This window comes from Puntigrus tetrazona, unplaced genomic scaffold (assembly GCF_018831695.1).
Source record: "Puntigrus tetrazona isolate hp1 unplaced genomic scaffold, ASM1883169v1 S000000305, whole genome shotgun sequence".
Taxonomy (NCBI): Eukaryota; Metazoa; Chordata; class Actinopteri; order Cypriniformes; family Cyprinidae; genus Puntigrus; species Puntigrus tetrazona.
The window spans coordinates 5,478-22,182 of NW_025047965.1; the positions used below are offsets into that span (position 1 = coordinate 5,478).

Genomic DNA, 16,705 nt, shown 5'->3' on the forward strand with positions numbered 1-16,705 from the left:
CTTCTGATTTATTCCAAAAACAAATCTGCTATTGTACTGTTATGTAATTCATGTGCTCAAACGCCAAGAGTTTTTTTCCATCTGCCTCTACAATAAAACCTCTTATGAAGAGGATGTCACACCGTCTCAAAGCTCTGACAGAGAGCTCAGAGTCAGGTGACCAGTGGCCACCCTGCAGATGTGATGCGGGTAACAGGCTCGTGTTAAAAAACAACTGTGGCCCATGGAGTAAGCGCTGCATCTCTCTAAAGTCCTGCTGGGAAGCATGTGTGTTTTGAAGGAGTGCTGGCTAGCGGCTACTCTATGCATCAAAGCGGCCCTTACGCCTGCATTTCCACACACCACGATTTGATGCGGAGGCGCTGCTATTTTGGTCTCTGCGCGGCTAAATGGGAAGCAATTACCTTGCATTACGGTGAGTGTCGTTTTCACTCTCCCCTGCATGTGTGGCAAAGGGCAAGGATCAGGCTCAGTAGCTAACGTCTGAATCCAGGTCAGACTGCCTGCTTGTCGTTAGTAGTAGTATTATCTCCATCGTGAGATGGAGAGTGCAGAGAAACCCACCGAGGAGGCGGAGCTGCTGGCGCTGTCGCGGGAAAAGGTGTTAGGCGGCTCGGTGTGTAGGAAGCTGGCGGTGTGAAGCCTTTCATCTTCAGACAAGCGCTTTTCCAGGACTGCTGGGAGTTTATTGGAAATTGGCATCCGTACGTTGGGCCCAATCTGCCACCGCTTTTCTCAGGTTGAAAGAGGGTGGGACGGGGAGGGAGGAATCATGGGTGCAACAGGCGACGGCAGCTTCCGCTGCTTTGTCATTGAGTGTCACCCAGCAGAACGGCTGCGGCCCTGCTAATCTCGTCTGCGCATACCTCAATCTACTCGCCTTGTAATGGAAGCTTCCCCTCAAGAGAATGGCCGAATCTCGAAGGCGCGTTGAGCAGTTCATAATTCACCCTGAAAGCAATCTGTCTTCCACTCTCCAAGTCTGGTATGCCAAACACTTCATGGTGTGGAAACACTCAGAGTTGTCAGTCCGAGTCGGTATAGACGCATCATCTTTCAAAGTCACGGAAGCGCAGGGATGAATCCTTTCAAAAATACAGTCTGAGAACAAACACGCCGCACATGCACGCACAGAGAGGTCTGGAGATGGTGTCATTTTCAGATACTTGGTTTGTCTTCTTCGTCCAGGTGAGGGCTGAAGATCTGAAGATCAGATCTCTGAGCTTTATCTCAGCTTTTTTGGAAAAGAGCGATTTCATGCAAGCTGTCAACAACGCTATTTTTCACTATTAAACTTAGAGATCTTGCATGCAGGCTTGTCGCCCGTCGTCTGTCCTGGGTTGGCATGAGAACCCTGCAAAACAAATATAGGTCTCATTAGGAAATCTTCAGCCACACAATGTTTTTTTAGGAGAAGAAAAGAGTGGAAAGAGCAGGATATTTTTGTGAAATAACACCAGTGGCCCTGTGCTAACAGCATGCAGGAAGCATTAAATCATAATTCCATGCGTCCACCTAATGTGAAGAAGGTGTTTGCGGTTATGCACTTGATTATAGGGGCCGTGGGAGAGTACACAAACATTCAAACTTTTCCAGATGTCCAGTGATAACATGATAATTGTATCCGAACAGCATGAAGGAGATGAGCGCTACAGAAAGGTCATTACAGGATTATGGAGAATCATTCAGCGGTGCTTTGAGGCATGATAGGTTTTGGCTGAGTTCTCTCTCTTTCACAAGCAAGCACACACACACACATACGTGCAAATACTCACACACACATACAGAGGGTCAGTGACTCAGATCTATTTTATGACTAACCTGATATCCTCTATGGTTTCACGCCAAGGACTGCAGCGTAATTTGTCAGAGACTGTAACACAGAAGGATGCAAATAAACTAAGCAACATGAATTTAATGTGATGTAATGTGGATATACTCATCCTCACGTCCTTCCAAACTCGCATGACTTTTTTCAGCTTCTAACTACAAATGGAAAATGTTGGATGTTCATGTTGCTTTTGATGCGTGATCAAACTACAAAAACAAACACAAGGCACCGTTAATTTATAATAACAGTAACAGTAAAATCATAAAACAATAATGACTTTTCTGCTGCATTTCAAGTGTTCTGAAGCCTAGTTCAGGACTAAATCTGTAATTTGAATATGTTCATATATGTCTTAAACAAGTTGTGGTGCAGGAGAAGATTATAAGTGAATATTTACATTTGATTTGGCACCAGTATTTGTGACTATTCTGTTAAACTTATTTTTGAAGCTTTCAAATCAATACATGCATAAACTGCATATACCTCCAAATTAAATGTTAATGTTTCATGTAAGACAGAAAATCTGAAAAGTTTGGAACTGAAGACAGGAAGGTGGCATGAAGTTGATCAATTCTCTGAACAATTATTACTTTATATTAAATGTTCGGTGTTACATAGCTTTTTTGAATACATGATCCCTTTCAAACAGATCAAGCAAAGTGTCATCTGCACTCTCTGCCAACTTGTTGCACCCTTTTATAAATACTTCAGAATTATCTGCCCGGAGCTGTGGAAGTGGTTATTTTTTCTGGCTTTTTCTGACACGGCTTGGCAGAGCAGAACAAATAAAACAGTGCCCTTTATAAAACCGCTCTATTTTAACTCATGTGGTAAAGACATTAGGGGGTAACCTTTGAGAAAAGCTCCCCAGTGGCATTGGACGATAGATGTCTTGACATGTGTCATTTCTATAGGCCAGCATAACGAAATTCAGAGCGCTCTGAATAAATCAGATCACATCCACCATCAGACTTTTAAACAGATGCAGAGGAGAAATCCTGAAGGGTGCTGATGGAGGAGAAAGAGAAGAAAAAGGGATTGTACAGCCTTCTGATGTGGCGAGGAACACTGCCACTAAAATATTAAAAGGTCTTTAAAACTTCACAGCTGGTGGTCTTCCTGAGTTTGCAGGTGGACAAATGCGGGGAATATAAAGGGCCTGGTGCCAAAATTGCTTCAAATGGATGCTTGCTAACTGCTCTCTCTCAGAAACACACTTCTGCATCTGGCTTAGCTACATGCCGCCTGCACCCACAAGCAAGCTGATGAACCATTAGCCCCTTCCACTAAACATATCCCCTCAACACCCCCAAAATCTCTCTCTTACCCCAACTTTTTAATTAAAGCCAGATACACCAAACGTCTCGCTGTGTCCACAGGGGAAGCAGTATTAACCTGATTTATGGCTCCCTTTTCAAATATTAACCGTTACATTTATTGTGGTTAAGTAATCAGATATGATCTGAGTGGACATTTATATGAACAGCGAGTCAAATGCTGTATAAATATTTCAGGTCGGCAAATAAATGTGCTTTAATTATTTTCATGCTCAATTTGAAGAGCGAGCAATGAAAAACACAATTGCAGCAATACAGGCCTGGTTTTGTTCGTATTTAACCGCAGAAAAATAGCGCATTGTTGTTTTTACTTCTATCATGAGCTTTCCCAGATTATTTCAGAAGTATATCACATCAAACCATTAGCTTGATTTAAGGCTTCTGCTGCTGCACTAAATCTGTTCAGAAACACAAAGCTGGGTTTGATTGCTCTGAGCGGTAACGGATGTGAGAATCTGACTGGACTGTTTATGAGAAGTGTTTGAGAGTTTTTGGAACACTTTACTGATGCCCCCACTGGGACTACCCATAATTCCAAGCCTTGAGGTACAAGATATCTGTGTTATGCCTTGAATTTTATTGCTCTAAATATTATTCTGCTAATACAATCCAGAGCCCCAATGTGTTCTCTGATCTCTTGAATACAGGAAAATGCATATTAAATGTAACACCTCTGTGATTTTGCTTATAAAGCAATAATTATGAACTAATCCGATATGTATTCTTAACATCTGAATGTCATCCTCATGACACTGCATATCTGATACAGTAAGAAATTAGTTTTTAAAATGTACAGGAGAAACAATTCAAAGCTGAAAGATATTAGGTGTCAAAGCATGCTTTATCATTTCCTGTCTTTCAGTATAGAACGAATGAGGTATATGCAATATAGCTGATATCATATCCTATAGGAAACCAAACATGCTATTACATTGAACGAATAAGTCTTGTTTGTTAAACTAGCATGGAGAAATTGGAACCGGATTTTGTAAATACATATACAATTCAGACAGAGAGTTTACTCAAAGATTGTGAAGCTTTTTACATTTAATCTTATTCGGTTAAACACTGTGGTTGATATACCAACATACATAAACAAAAAAGGTAAATGAACTGTCAGTAATTAAAACGGCCTGTAACTTGACCCACAAAGTTACTGTGAGAACCAGGGCAAATTTTCTAAAACAAAAACACTTCATCACGCAAACACAAGCAGCCATTCACATCTGAGCTGTTAATCACGCACCATCAGTCAGTTTCGTCCACATGACACATATATATCTTTTCATTACTGATTGTTTGGTGTGATCTCAGATGGAAATATCCCAGCATGCATCGGGTTGACACTCCTTTCAGTACCTCGGCACTGGGCCCGAAGCAGGAGAATTGAAGCTACATCGTCACACATCCACTTTAAAGACAGTAAGCATGCGGGCTCACAGCTGACAGCACAATAGTAAAGGGTGGATGTGGTTCATTACCGATTAGAGAGCCCTTAGAAATAGACCGCCGGAGAATCCCGTCGCTAAAGAGCTAGCATTTTCTTGACGATTACCAACATGCTGAGTTTGAGCCCATCACTGCTGACGAGAATATTTGGGTCTCGATCACGGCCGAGGCAAATCCTCTTTGAGACGGGCATGCTGTTTTTCCTGAAGCCAATTCAGAAGAAATCGCACTTAAGATGCTTTGCATGATCGCTCTCTTGATTTTCTTGTACTTAAAGGTCCAACCTGCAGTAACCTCTACCCAGTGATTCACCCCTACCAGTCTGAAGAGCTGGTGCGAAAAGCTTGAGCAAGTCTTAATCAGCCTTCTCCCTTTTTTTTCATCTTTCTCTTTCTCTCAACACATCATTAGCAGTCAAGGCAGCAGCCGTAGCGCTTTGAACCTGCAGCTCTCTGATCATTCGAATCGGGCCATTTCTAACCACATTATTATAGCTTAGCTAATTTGGGTCATGTGTAGTTTGCTTGCAAGGCTGCACACCATCTGAGAGTGTCAGAAACGATCATAGAGTGGCGCGGTGACAAGAAGCTACAGCCACTTTTATCAGAGCGCCCGCTCTTATTTTCAGTAACGGAGCTCAACGTGGAGGTGTGGGAAAGTCTGTGAACTTTTCATTGCGATTTGGTTTCTCTGCGGAGTTGCAGAACACAATGCACGCCTTCATTTCCTCCTGCGAGCCGCGTGCTATCACAGCAGCACAATGCTGAATATCAAACAGCCCCCGTTGCGATGGAGTACAATGCAAATGACGACTGATCTGATGGACAGGGAAAGGGTTAAGAAATCTTACTGTCTACCTCACCCTAATAACGGACCTATGCTGAAAATCGTAAACTGGGAAACCTGATCCATTCCTGCTAACAATGTCATTCTCTTGCTCCTCAGTGAGTGCCTTTCACAGCGGCTGCCATGGAAACGTGGTTTGAGAGCACGTTAGAGATTGGTACCAGTTTATGCCAAGGCCCTGTGCTACTGGTAGGCATGCGATAAGCAGCGCAGCGACTCCAGGCTTCAAAAGGCCAGGCTGCTGATTTCAGACGCCGCTCTGGGAGTCCTACTGGCTTCCTTAACTTCCATTTCCATATCAGAAGTAGTATATTTAAGGACATAATAGCACACTGTTAGGAAATTTTGTGTAACAGGGTCTTATTTATGAGCTAGGCAAGTGATTCATACTGGGGTTTCATGCTAATTAACGTGTCTCATTCTAGGCATAATGCTCATGATCAAGTGTGACTAGCTAAAGGATAGTCTTAGCGGGCATCAAATTGGCATGCCTGCGTGTGGCAAAGAAAAAGCTGCTAAGTGTGGAGCTCTCTCTCTCTTGTTTCATTGAATGAATGTCCTCTGAGACACTGGGATCACGCCTCTGACGTCACACACCGTCAGCTATGGTTACACCCCCATGGGACTCCACGCCTCTTCTCGCACATATGCAAGGCAAAACAAAGCATCGACAGTCACGCACATGCACATTCATTCACAAAATTCTTTTGGGAATTATTTGGCCTGAATGGAAATTATTAGAATGCAGTGTTTACTCACACAGCACAAAAGCCACACCTTTTCGTGCAATTTCAGACATAGATGAAAAGGATTCATGTGTAAATTGACATGCATATCAGAAATCAGCTCATTATTAAAACAAGGCAACAAATTGTTTTTAAATGAAACTTAAAAAGATATAGAATACAAATGGGCTAACAAACAAACAAATTTTAGGATTTATAGACACAGTTATCTAACGTTTACACATATATTTTGTATGTTTGGACATTCTAAAACATAAAAATATGTACCTACCTAGCTAAACACCTTTACAAATCCCTTTGATTTGTATAAATGTACTACTATAAATATATTTACATAACAATTTACATACACTACCATTTAAAAGTTTGGGGTCAGTAGGAATTTATTTTCTTTTAACGATACTTTTATTCAGCAAGGATGCAGCAAATTAGTAAAATAGTTAGAAAATACTTTTACATTGTTACAAAAAAATTATATTTCAAATAAATGCAATGCTGAACTTTTATTCATCAAAGAATCCTGAAAAAAATGGTAAGCTATACAACTGAATATACTAATTGCTAACTATATCAAAATAGAAAACTGTTGTTTTATTGCAAAATTTTAGCCTTTTTCTGTAATTTTGAATAAACAAATGAAGTCTTGGTTGGTATAAGTGACTTTAACATTAAAATAAATCTTACCAGCCCCCAAGGTTTTTGAATGGTAATGCAGATATTTTTGACTTGACTAATAATAAATACATATAATACTCACATTCTATTTTTCGATTTGTAAAAATGTGAACATCTCTGTAGTTGCTCTTTCATAAAATGCATCCTAGCAATTGTAAATAATACATTTTACTTTCTATGCAAACATACAAAACTGCATGTGTGCCAGAACCACGTTATAAATATAACAGCTAGCAGTTCAAACATCACCCTTAACATTAACTGCTGTAAGTTCAATCAAAGTCTTTAAAGGCCTGTTAACTTTCTACTTCTGAATTACAGTATGAACAGGATCCTCTGTTCAGACATGCACAGACTCTCACACTAAAGCCTCACACAAAACCTCATTAGCTTCAGACTGCTATTAAAAACAAAAGATAAGAAAAACCTCCATAACACTTTGTGTCACCTTTGACTTATGATGTGGCTGTGTTGCTGGTATCCATTATGCATGTTTGCGGAGACGCCCTTACAAGAGCTGTTATGACTGCAGTCTCACGCTGTGGAGAGAGTGAAGCTGGATGTCTGACAGACAAACAGGCACGATCCTCTCATCATAGCCACCGCTGCATTCGTGTCTCCACAATAAATAGATGGGGTGCATCAAGGAGAATATTCTGTAAACAATGACAAATAAATCAATATTCCTGTATAATGTTGCACAAACAAACTAACCAAGCGAGACGGTTTTGATTCGCATGACAGAAGCAATTATAATACACATTGATTGGCCGTTGCATTCGGATGATTGAAGATGGGTGGGCAAATGTATAAGCAGAGATAATGCATGTAGTACAACCAGCCATAAATAAGGGTTGCCCTCTCCTCACCTGGTTCTGCTTTGCATGTAAGTAGATCTAATCTCTCACTTCCTGGAGGAGTGAGTAAAAGATTAGATCCATCTGGTGCCCCAAGCTTAAAGGTCTTCCGACTAGCCTAAACTTTGTATCTATTGGAAGTCACGGTTCTTTATTTGTCGTGTTGTGTGTTTGTACAGGGAGTGTATTGTAAATTTAGGCCAGTCCGAGACATTCGGTAAACCATTCATCAGATTGTGCTCGGCCCTTTATAAACGTTGCCTACCCTGGGCCTCTCTCTCCCTGTCAGGAAAGTGCTGGGTGATGGATAACTCTCTCGGCTAAGAGGCAGCCCTGGGATTTACAGGGACACACTATCAGACACAAGGTGTCCAGCGGAGGCTAGGCACGGCGAGGCAGTCGTGTTAAAAAGTCAACATAATGGATAGCACCTAAGGAGTGTGGTACTAGTGGATGAGATAGCCAAGATCTGGCTATTTATCATTAGCCCGGAGCCAAATTGTCATGCCACAATCTCTGTGGTCAGAATTTCATTGTTGCCAGAATTCTCACTTTATTAATCTTTAATTGGCTAAATGACTCCCAAAGTCAAGTTTAAATAGATAGTACACCTAAAATGACAAAACCAAAATGAATCAACATAGGTTGATTAAAAACGTATCTATAAAAAAAAAAACAAAACATACATTTTTACAAAAATTGTGATTGCATGGGCAGATTATTAACAACCTATTTTTGGGCAGGTCTTGCAAAAATGTATGTTTTAACCTTGAAACACTTTTATCAGGCTGATTGTTAAGCTAATATATTTTGTCAATGACATAATATAATGAGCTCAACACACAGGACAATGTCTTTTATGAAAAGTAAACTTGTTCAGTAGCTCTCCTAGTAAAGTGCAAACTGTGAGAGGGTACAGGATCTGCAAAACACGAGCTGCAATAAGACTGGCAGAAGTATGCTAAAATGACATGGTTGTTGCAGCAAATGTTTTTTTGTGTCATGTTTGATTTTGTTATTGGTTAAGTTTAGCGTAGGTCGTACTTTATACGATGTACAATATATATACAATGTAGAAAGCACCACTTTTTTGAACATTTCACTTTGTCTATAAAAGTGCAAAACATGCAAGCAGGAACATGATCATATTTTTAGAAAAGTTGCCAGGGTTTACACTTACCTCTATGACTTTCCTTAAAATAATATATTTTGAAAAACAGTTTTTATCTATACATTGAAACTCAAAACAATACAGGACCCCACTGTCTTTCATTGTATGCACAAATAATTAAAAAATAAACACCAGTCACCTGTGTTCCACAGTAAAAAGAAAGTCATACAGGTAAGAAACAAGATTTAGTTTACTTCTTTATGTAACTTCTTTACTCACCATTGTGGTAAGTAAAGAAGTAACATTTTTGGATGAACTATCCTTTGGATGAACTATCCTTTTAAGGGTTCAGAGTCTTCAAACAAGACTCTTGGTATCGTGAGAAACATCTATTGGGATATTACTTCCTGACTTGCTTGTCATTAGATGGCGAACCTGGAAGAAATTATGTCAGTGAGAAGGAGGCCCACTATCAGCATCATCAGATCTAATGCAATAAGGAGGCTAGAGCGTTTTCATCCCTGAGTGGGTCTGGTAAACAAGCAGCAAGTTAGGGGAAGATCCCATCAGCATATGCCATCTATTATAATATATCCACGGTTATTGCTCTTGTCACTTTGTATTCGCCACAGTGTGGAAAGATACAGCCCGCAGAGTAACAAGGAGCTACGCAAATTGAGAAGAAGCCAACAGTCGTAAAACAGACAATGGAGTGATTCTGTGCGCTTAAAATAGACCTCCTTTTTCATCAGTCCAACGCATGTCTTGAGTTAATTCATAAACGCTGTTCTCATCACTACCAGAGATTATTTTTAGCAGCCTTTTTCTTGTTTGTGGCCTAGGATGACAGTTTTCTGAGAGATTTGCTCCCCTCAAAGCTAAGCGGGCAGCAAATGCTGCCTGTCAGATGGTGATGGCAGGAAACAACATAACTGTGTCATTACGGAGAGGTTCATGACAGACGCTGATAGAAGAGCTGCAGTGATGTGCTGTGTTCAGCTCAGCCAGGTGTAATTACAGCCTCTTCTGCCTGCCTGGCCAAAAAACATTGTCTTTTTGGCCCCTCGGAGACATTTCAAGACTATTCCTCACGCTAAGTGAACAATATGCTGGGTTGAGTGATTATGGTACTGGAAAAGCAAAAAAGACTTCTCAAAGCTGATCCTGAGTATTTTAAAGGGAAATGTCTGATCACATGGAGCCTTTTTGCATGTTAAACCCTTACAGACTTGAATGCAGACAGAGTGTGCAAACTTGCTTCATTCATTTCTGGAGAAATAACAGGAGGATAATGCTCGGATTAGCGGCCTGGTGGAAAGATGGGTTTTAGCGTGGTTTCCTTCTTTTTCATGAGACGCTGAAATATGCAATGAAGTTTTTCTGTGGGGCAAATGAATTAGCCCACTGTTCGGCAAATTAGTCTGCTGTGAACGTGTAATGTGTCAGCTAAAGGCGATTAGCTTGTAAATGTAATTTGAGCTGTCAGGAATTTAAAAATATAGCTTGCAGATATTTAACTTATAAGCAGACTTATAGGCAACGTGTTTAGCCTCACGTCCTACAGTCACTACACATTCTGTACAATTTCAAGGCTGTATTATTAGCAACTCAAATCATATGGTGTTAGCTGCTTGTTGCAAATTAAAAACAGATTGTCATGAAGAGAAGAAAAGAAAATTGCACTTATTTGTACAACCAGATATCTAAAAGATGTTATATTACTTATATTGTCACAGTCATTTTTTGTTTAATTCACAACAATTGCTTGTGTAATAATATTTTCCAACAAAAAAGCTGTTCCCTGTAGACTTCTTAATATAGGTTGTCTGTCACTCCCCACGGAGATGTTAGGAATGTCTTGACCCAATGAGAGTAATCTCATTCAAGTTCTTGCTGGGAAAAGGTTAATGGGATTCTCTGTTTACTCTGTAGGATAGGCATTTGTTGAGCTCTCACTGAAAGATTCCTTTTTACAACATTTCTAATGCATTTTTTTGTCATGCCTTGGAGTTAAAGAAAACATAGATAAAAAGGTTAAGATAGAAAGACGTATACATAAAAGAAAGATGAATTTGGAAGAACAGTATGAATAATCTACATGCGCTTCAGTGAAGAGAGGATAGCATGGTATGCGTATAGTAAGGAATGAAGGATTGGAAAGCAGTGGACCTGAAACGGAAAACATAACTGATGATTGACTAAGCACGTTTACCCATTCATCCCCTTCTGAAATGTAGGAAACGACAAGTCTAATTGATTCGAGCTTCTGTCATTATGGAAGACTGGGAACTTTCTGATGGAAAGACATCCAATCCCTACGATGCATTCAAACAAAACACTCTCAGAAAGCCAATTCAAGACTTGAATGGGAGATCAGTGACATCAGATAGTGCTGCGCAGATCAAGGTCTCCCAAAACCTCCCAGAATGTTTGCTCTCTCCGGAGGACTTTGTTTGATTTTTCTAAAGAGGTGAGAGGTTAGGGACGCACTGATGTGGATCAAGCTGTGGATATGAGAAGGGCTTAAAGGATCTACTCGCACTTATTGAGAGATGACTGGAAACATCTGAGCACACTCACAACTGAGCAGTGTAGTGTGCACAGACAAAATGCGTGCCCAGGACAAGTATCTCCCCAGTGTTTTGAGACAGGCACTTCTCACATGATGTGGGAAGTTCAAAGATTTGCATGTAAACAGTGTGTGTGACTGTGCTGAGGGACGTTCTGTAAATTTTTGGTTGTTTTTGCTGCAATAATTAATTTTACTGATGTTTTGGTAGGTGAAATGCTAAGTGATATCTTATCTCAAATTAAAATTCACAAAAAATGATTTATGTTAAAATATCGACGGCTCAGCCAATGATGTGATTTTGGGGGCGGGTTTGTTTGGAAATTACACACTTTAATCAAAGACATGTTTTTATCTTTATGAATATTTTATGTTAGGTTTTATAATTCACATACCCTCTTTCTGTCGACAGGGTCCAATGGCCTCCACCGAGCATAGCAAAGAGCTGGAGGAGGTGGGCAGCATGAGGACTCCTTTGCGGCAGAATTCCGCTCGAGCCGGCCGGAGCCAAAGACCTTCTGGCTGGAGGAGGAGACGCCCTCGACCCCGCCTCTCCCATAAGGGGCCGATGCCATTTTAGAGCAAGGTCAGTTTGACATTACCAACGCTTGAATAGCCTGAAAGCAAAAAGAACAGCCAAACAGAATATGAGTAACTAATACAAGGGATAAAAAACAATAATCTAATAAAATTTTCATTTATAAATGGACCTGGATAGGCCTTAAGGGAAGCAGCACCTGTCTCAATTTCTAAAGTTTCGTTAAGTGCATACTGAGAAAGGCTGGGAATTCTGGAGAATAACATGTGGAAAGGGAGACGGTGATTGACAGAAACCTGCTTGCTCATTCACTTCTTTCATGAATTATAGATTACTACTGGCACAGAAAAACTGCATGTCTTTATGAGATTACCGAACTTTAGACTGCTGGCTTTTTGTGATCCCAATCTCATCCAGCAGGTCTACAAAACCCATACAGAGCGGAATATAATACATTGTCAATGTTGTATAATATCCGAATCAACATGATTCCGCTATACTAATAATGCCAATTAAATTACCTATCCAAAGATAATACTCCTGAATCTCAGTTGAACCGCTTCAGCTTATATTTCACATAAAATGGATATTTAACTTAATGTCTAGATAAACAATTCCTAAGGCAAGCACTTTAGTCTTCTTGTCTAATAAAAGTGTTTTTCTTTCTACAAACATTGTCTCCATGAAATTTCCAGTGATGTAGCACCAAAGCCTTTTTTCAATATGGACTCTATTAAGGAAACATTCAAGTTACAATGTCAATAAATAAAAGAGAACTGTATCTGACAGATCCTATCAGCACATTTACATTACTTACAGTCTTTGCACTAAAATGCTGACACACAGTTTTGTGGTTTAGAAACAAGAAATCTGTGGATGGCAGAGAGATAGGGACTCATTCGCAGCTTTTCTGCACATTAAAATGTCTGAACAGGGTACAATGTCCCTACAGGAAGCCACAACACAAGTCTCACCATAAATTAACCTCATAAGACCAGAATCTATCGAGAAGGACAAGTCAGCTCTTTATGGCATAGTTAATCATGAGACATGAGGGCAATAAAAAGTGAGAAATCCTAAACCCTCAAATCCACCACAGTTTTACAGTCTATAGCGAATTACATTTTTCCCTCTTGGCAAACAATTCCTATTCATATACAGAACTCCATCAACTGAATGAGAAAACACCATATTAGCATCCACACAAGTAGACACGAAGAGTAAGGTCTATACATGCACTCCCATTCTACCCAATAAAACGCACAGATCCTTTGAGTGAGTCGGGCAGTCAATGCTTGTTTTGATCCCCAGCATACTGGCAGCACAATGAGGGGAGCTGCAGGAAGTTGTGTAGCTCCATTAAATGGAACGGCTCAGTAACTCACAATGTAGAATCCACAAACAGCACTTCAACCCCAAACAAGACGAAGATTTCTCTTTCATTCGGCTCCTTCTTCAGCTCCCTTAATGCCGTACAAGGGTTCAAAGTTCACGTCTTTTAGCGCATTCACCCACATTCCTTTAGGCCCAGTCTGTTAAACCAGTCCATTTGAAGCGACTAATGTGCCAATCAAGCCTGTGGTACCAAACCCAAAATGTTTTCTCCAAATCCACTCACAGTTCATTACTTCCAAAATGTGATACATTTACATATAAATGTATATTAATTTCCTTGACGGGCATTTTATCTCTAAAGAGAAAATGCTGTGATTATTACTGTATGACACAGTACAGTAAATCAGTCCATAGCCCTGATGGGACTCTCACTAAAGTGTTTGACCTGCATCTGGCTAGTGTACAGCATCTCACATTTTGTGCAGTGTGAGAAACGTAGCCTCACACTTCATCATCTATGGCTAAAACGGGGCACAGACTGACGGGGCAATTAACTCTCCTCAAGGTCTGATAACAGACAGAGAACCACTGAACAAGGCCACAGTGGAGGCACTTGAAAGGCTTTCTCTCTTTTTTCATTAGACTGCAACACCTTGCCTGCAGATGAGAAGGATGTCTTTGCTAAAAGCTTGACTGACTGCATCTTTTCGTACCAAGGAAATCATTGCTAGTGTAGAATCAAGACCTTACAAGTTAACACCAAGCGAATGACTTGAAATTAGACTGACTTGTATGAATAAGTGTTGATAAAAACTATCACGAAAAAATATATAACACTATCTTGACAGGTTCCTTAAAGGCATACATAGAGTTCACATTTGAAGGAAGAAAATTAATATTTTGTCATGATTTACTCACCCCTGTGTCGTTCAAACCTGTAGTTTCTTTTCTTTTTTTAAAAAAGGAAAGTGAAAATAGTAAATAGTAAGAATTTAAAATGACACATTTTTCATTATTTAAGCTATAAAGTTGTTCTTGTCATTTTTATGATCATTTAATGTTTCTAGGCACTATGCATAATGTAAACTGTCGTTATGTTGTATATAGAGAAATAGTTAATAAACAAATGTATTTTTTCACACTGAAATCATGTTAACACACATACTGTTTAAATCTTTATACCATTAAAATACTGATGATACTAGCACTTACAGATTGGCCCTATTTACTTAAGTTGTAAATTCTCACTGCAATGTTTATGTAGATTTTAAACATGAGATTTAAAAAGTCAACTTTGCGGTAAATGAACATTATGCCACAAGTGCTGTTGATTGAGCTTAATTTGCCTGTATATGATCGACCAGACCAACTAAACAAGATGTTGGACAAGGCTCCCTCATTGTGAATTCTCTAGGAAGTAAACTGAAAAGCTCAGCTGAAGATTATGAGAACTGAAGGTTGTGGTAATGGAACACAAGCAACACAAGAATGAACAACCCTTTACAAGATCCAGATGCCACAACATATAAGAGGAACAGCACATGTTGAGGGACCTCCTCTTCAAAGACTTCCTAGCACAAAGGCACTGCACTGCAGAGAGCTAGAAATTGGAAATCTGCCTCATTCAGTACCAAGGGGCACACTGGATGATTAGAAAGCAACTGCCTGACACAAAGTTCCTCTTTTAAAGTGCCTGCAGCTCACTGTTGTTGGTATATTCAATTGACATTATGTCATACCGCACAAACAAATAAGCATGAGCTACAAACAAAACATGGTTTAGATAGGAATCTGGGTTGCCGCACTGTACATGACTCAAATGCACCACTATGCAGGTGTAAGAGAAAAAAGTAAAAAGACGGTTCTTATCGTTCAGTGGGCACCGTTGTGCTGGAAGAATGAAGCTCATTGACATCTAAAGCTATCTGAAATCATTGTGAAGTCATGAAACAAACACTGAAAGATGAGCTCACTGGTTTACATATATTCTTTGCTCTGAGTAAAGTGTAAGAACAGAATTCTAGGACTGCACTCTAAATGCATAAATTATACCAGTTTATAAAAGCAGAATCCTAATCATCATGGAAACTCGTAAGTGACAGACTTGACACTGCAATTCATTTCAAGCAGTTTTGCATTAGCATTTTGCTGAACTAAAAGTGTGATAGCTTAAAGGCATAGTTCAGCCAAAATTAAAATTGTATCATTTGCAACACCCTAATGTTGTTCCAAACATGTAAAAAAAGATTACTGGAACGCTGACAGATTTTTAAAAGAATGTTGGTAACCAATGTCGGTTGATTTCCATTATATGGACAGAAAATACCAATGGGAAGCCAATGGGAACCAAACATACGGATACCAATATTCTTTAAAATATAATTTTCTGTGTTCCACAAAGTAAAGTAAATTTTTATTTTTGAGTGGACTGTAGTATAGGACACAAACATTTGGTGATACAGTTTACTTAAACTGAAATATTTTTATGGATATCTTTGAATACTGAATAAAAGTCTCTTTCCACCAATTTTGTTAGTAATTTTATCATTTTAAAACTAAAACTAAAATTCTGTCACCCTTAACACTGAAAGTCAATGGGGTCCAATGTTGTTGTTGTTTTTTAATGAACGCACAATTATGATCCATAATGTAAATTCTACTCTGCTATTTTTGAGTAACCTTTTGAATAAAAATGTAACTACTTGCTCTTTTTTCAGCTGTTACGTTCAGTACCCACTACCTGTGCTAATTAGTAAAACTAAAAAAACACTGTTGGTTCCTGCTTGCACCGTATTCATGTGTCTTTCTTTTGTCCACAGGCACAGCTTAGAGTGCCCTCCCCCTTGGTTCTGATTTCTATGCTCTTCCTTTGCCTTGGGGGGCCTTGCAACAAGGGGCCTTTGCTAGCCCAGCCTGAAGAGTGATGTCCATAGCACCTGCTGGTTCTTCAAGCAACTCTTCTTCTGTCCACAAAAAAAACCAGGACAAGCCACTCACCCTCAGCTCTACGAAGAATTGTGGGCCGGAAACGGGGGTTGGGGGTATTGAGCCCGAGCTATCAGATTCTGTCTCTCTCTGTCTGTCTCTCTCCTCCTGTGGTTTTCCTCATTTGCTTTCTAGAGCCCTTTCATGGCCACACTTTGCATGATGTGTGAGCAGTGGGGAGCCTGGTCTAAACAGTTATAGTCCGAAAGCGTCAGTTTCTTCTCCGAGGTGTGCTAGTCCCATTCTCTCCAGTGTGAAGGTGACCACAGCGCTTTGTCCCATTGCTACGTGTTGGCAACTCTTGGCTTATAAATGGCGTTTATGAGGGAAGACAGTGGCAGGGAATCTAAAGTCACGGCACAAATGCTCAGGCCCATTATGGCCAGGTCAGCAACATTCATTTTTTACATCTTACACAATTTATCA

At 39.9% G+C, this 16,705-nt stretch overlaps 1 protein-coding gene across 1 annotated transcript; it reads left to right on the forward strand.

The window, feature by feature from the left end:
• Positions 1–541: 541 nt before the first annotated feature.
• Positions 542–16,324, forward strand: LOC122333651 (apelin-like). Its single transcript, XM_043231356.1, has 3 exons — positions 542–634; positions 11,834–12,007; positions 16,114–16,324. Exons 1-2 carry the CDS (start codon positions 542–544, stop codon positions 11,999–12,001), a joined length of 261 nt encoding a protein of 86 aa, XP_043087291.1. The 3' UTR covers positions 12,002–12,007; positions 16,114–16,324.
• The last annotated feature ends 381 nt before the right edge of the window (positions 16,325–16,705 follow it).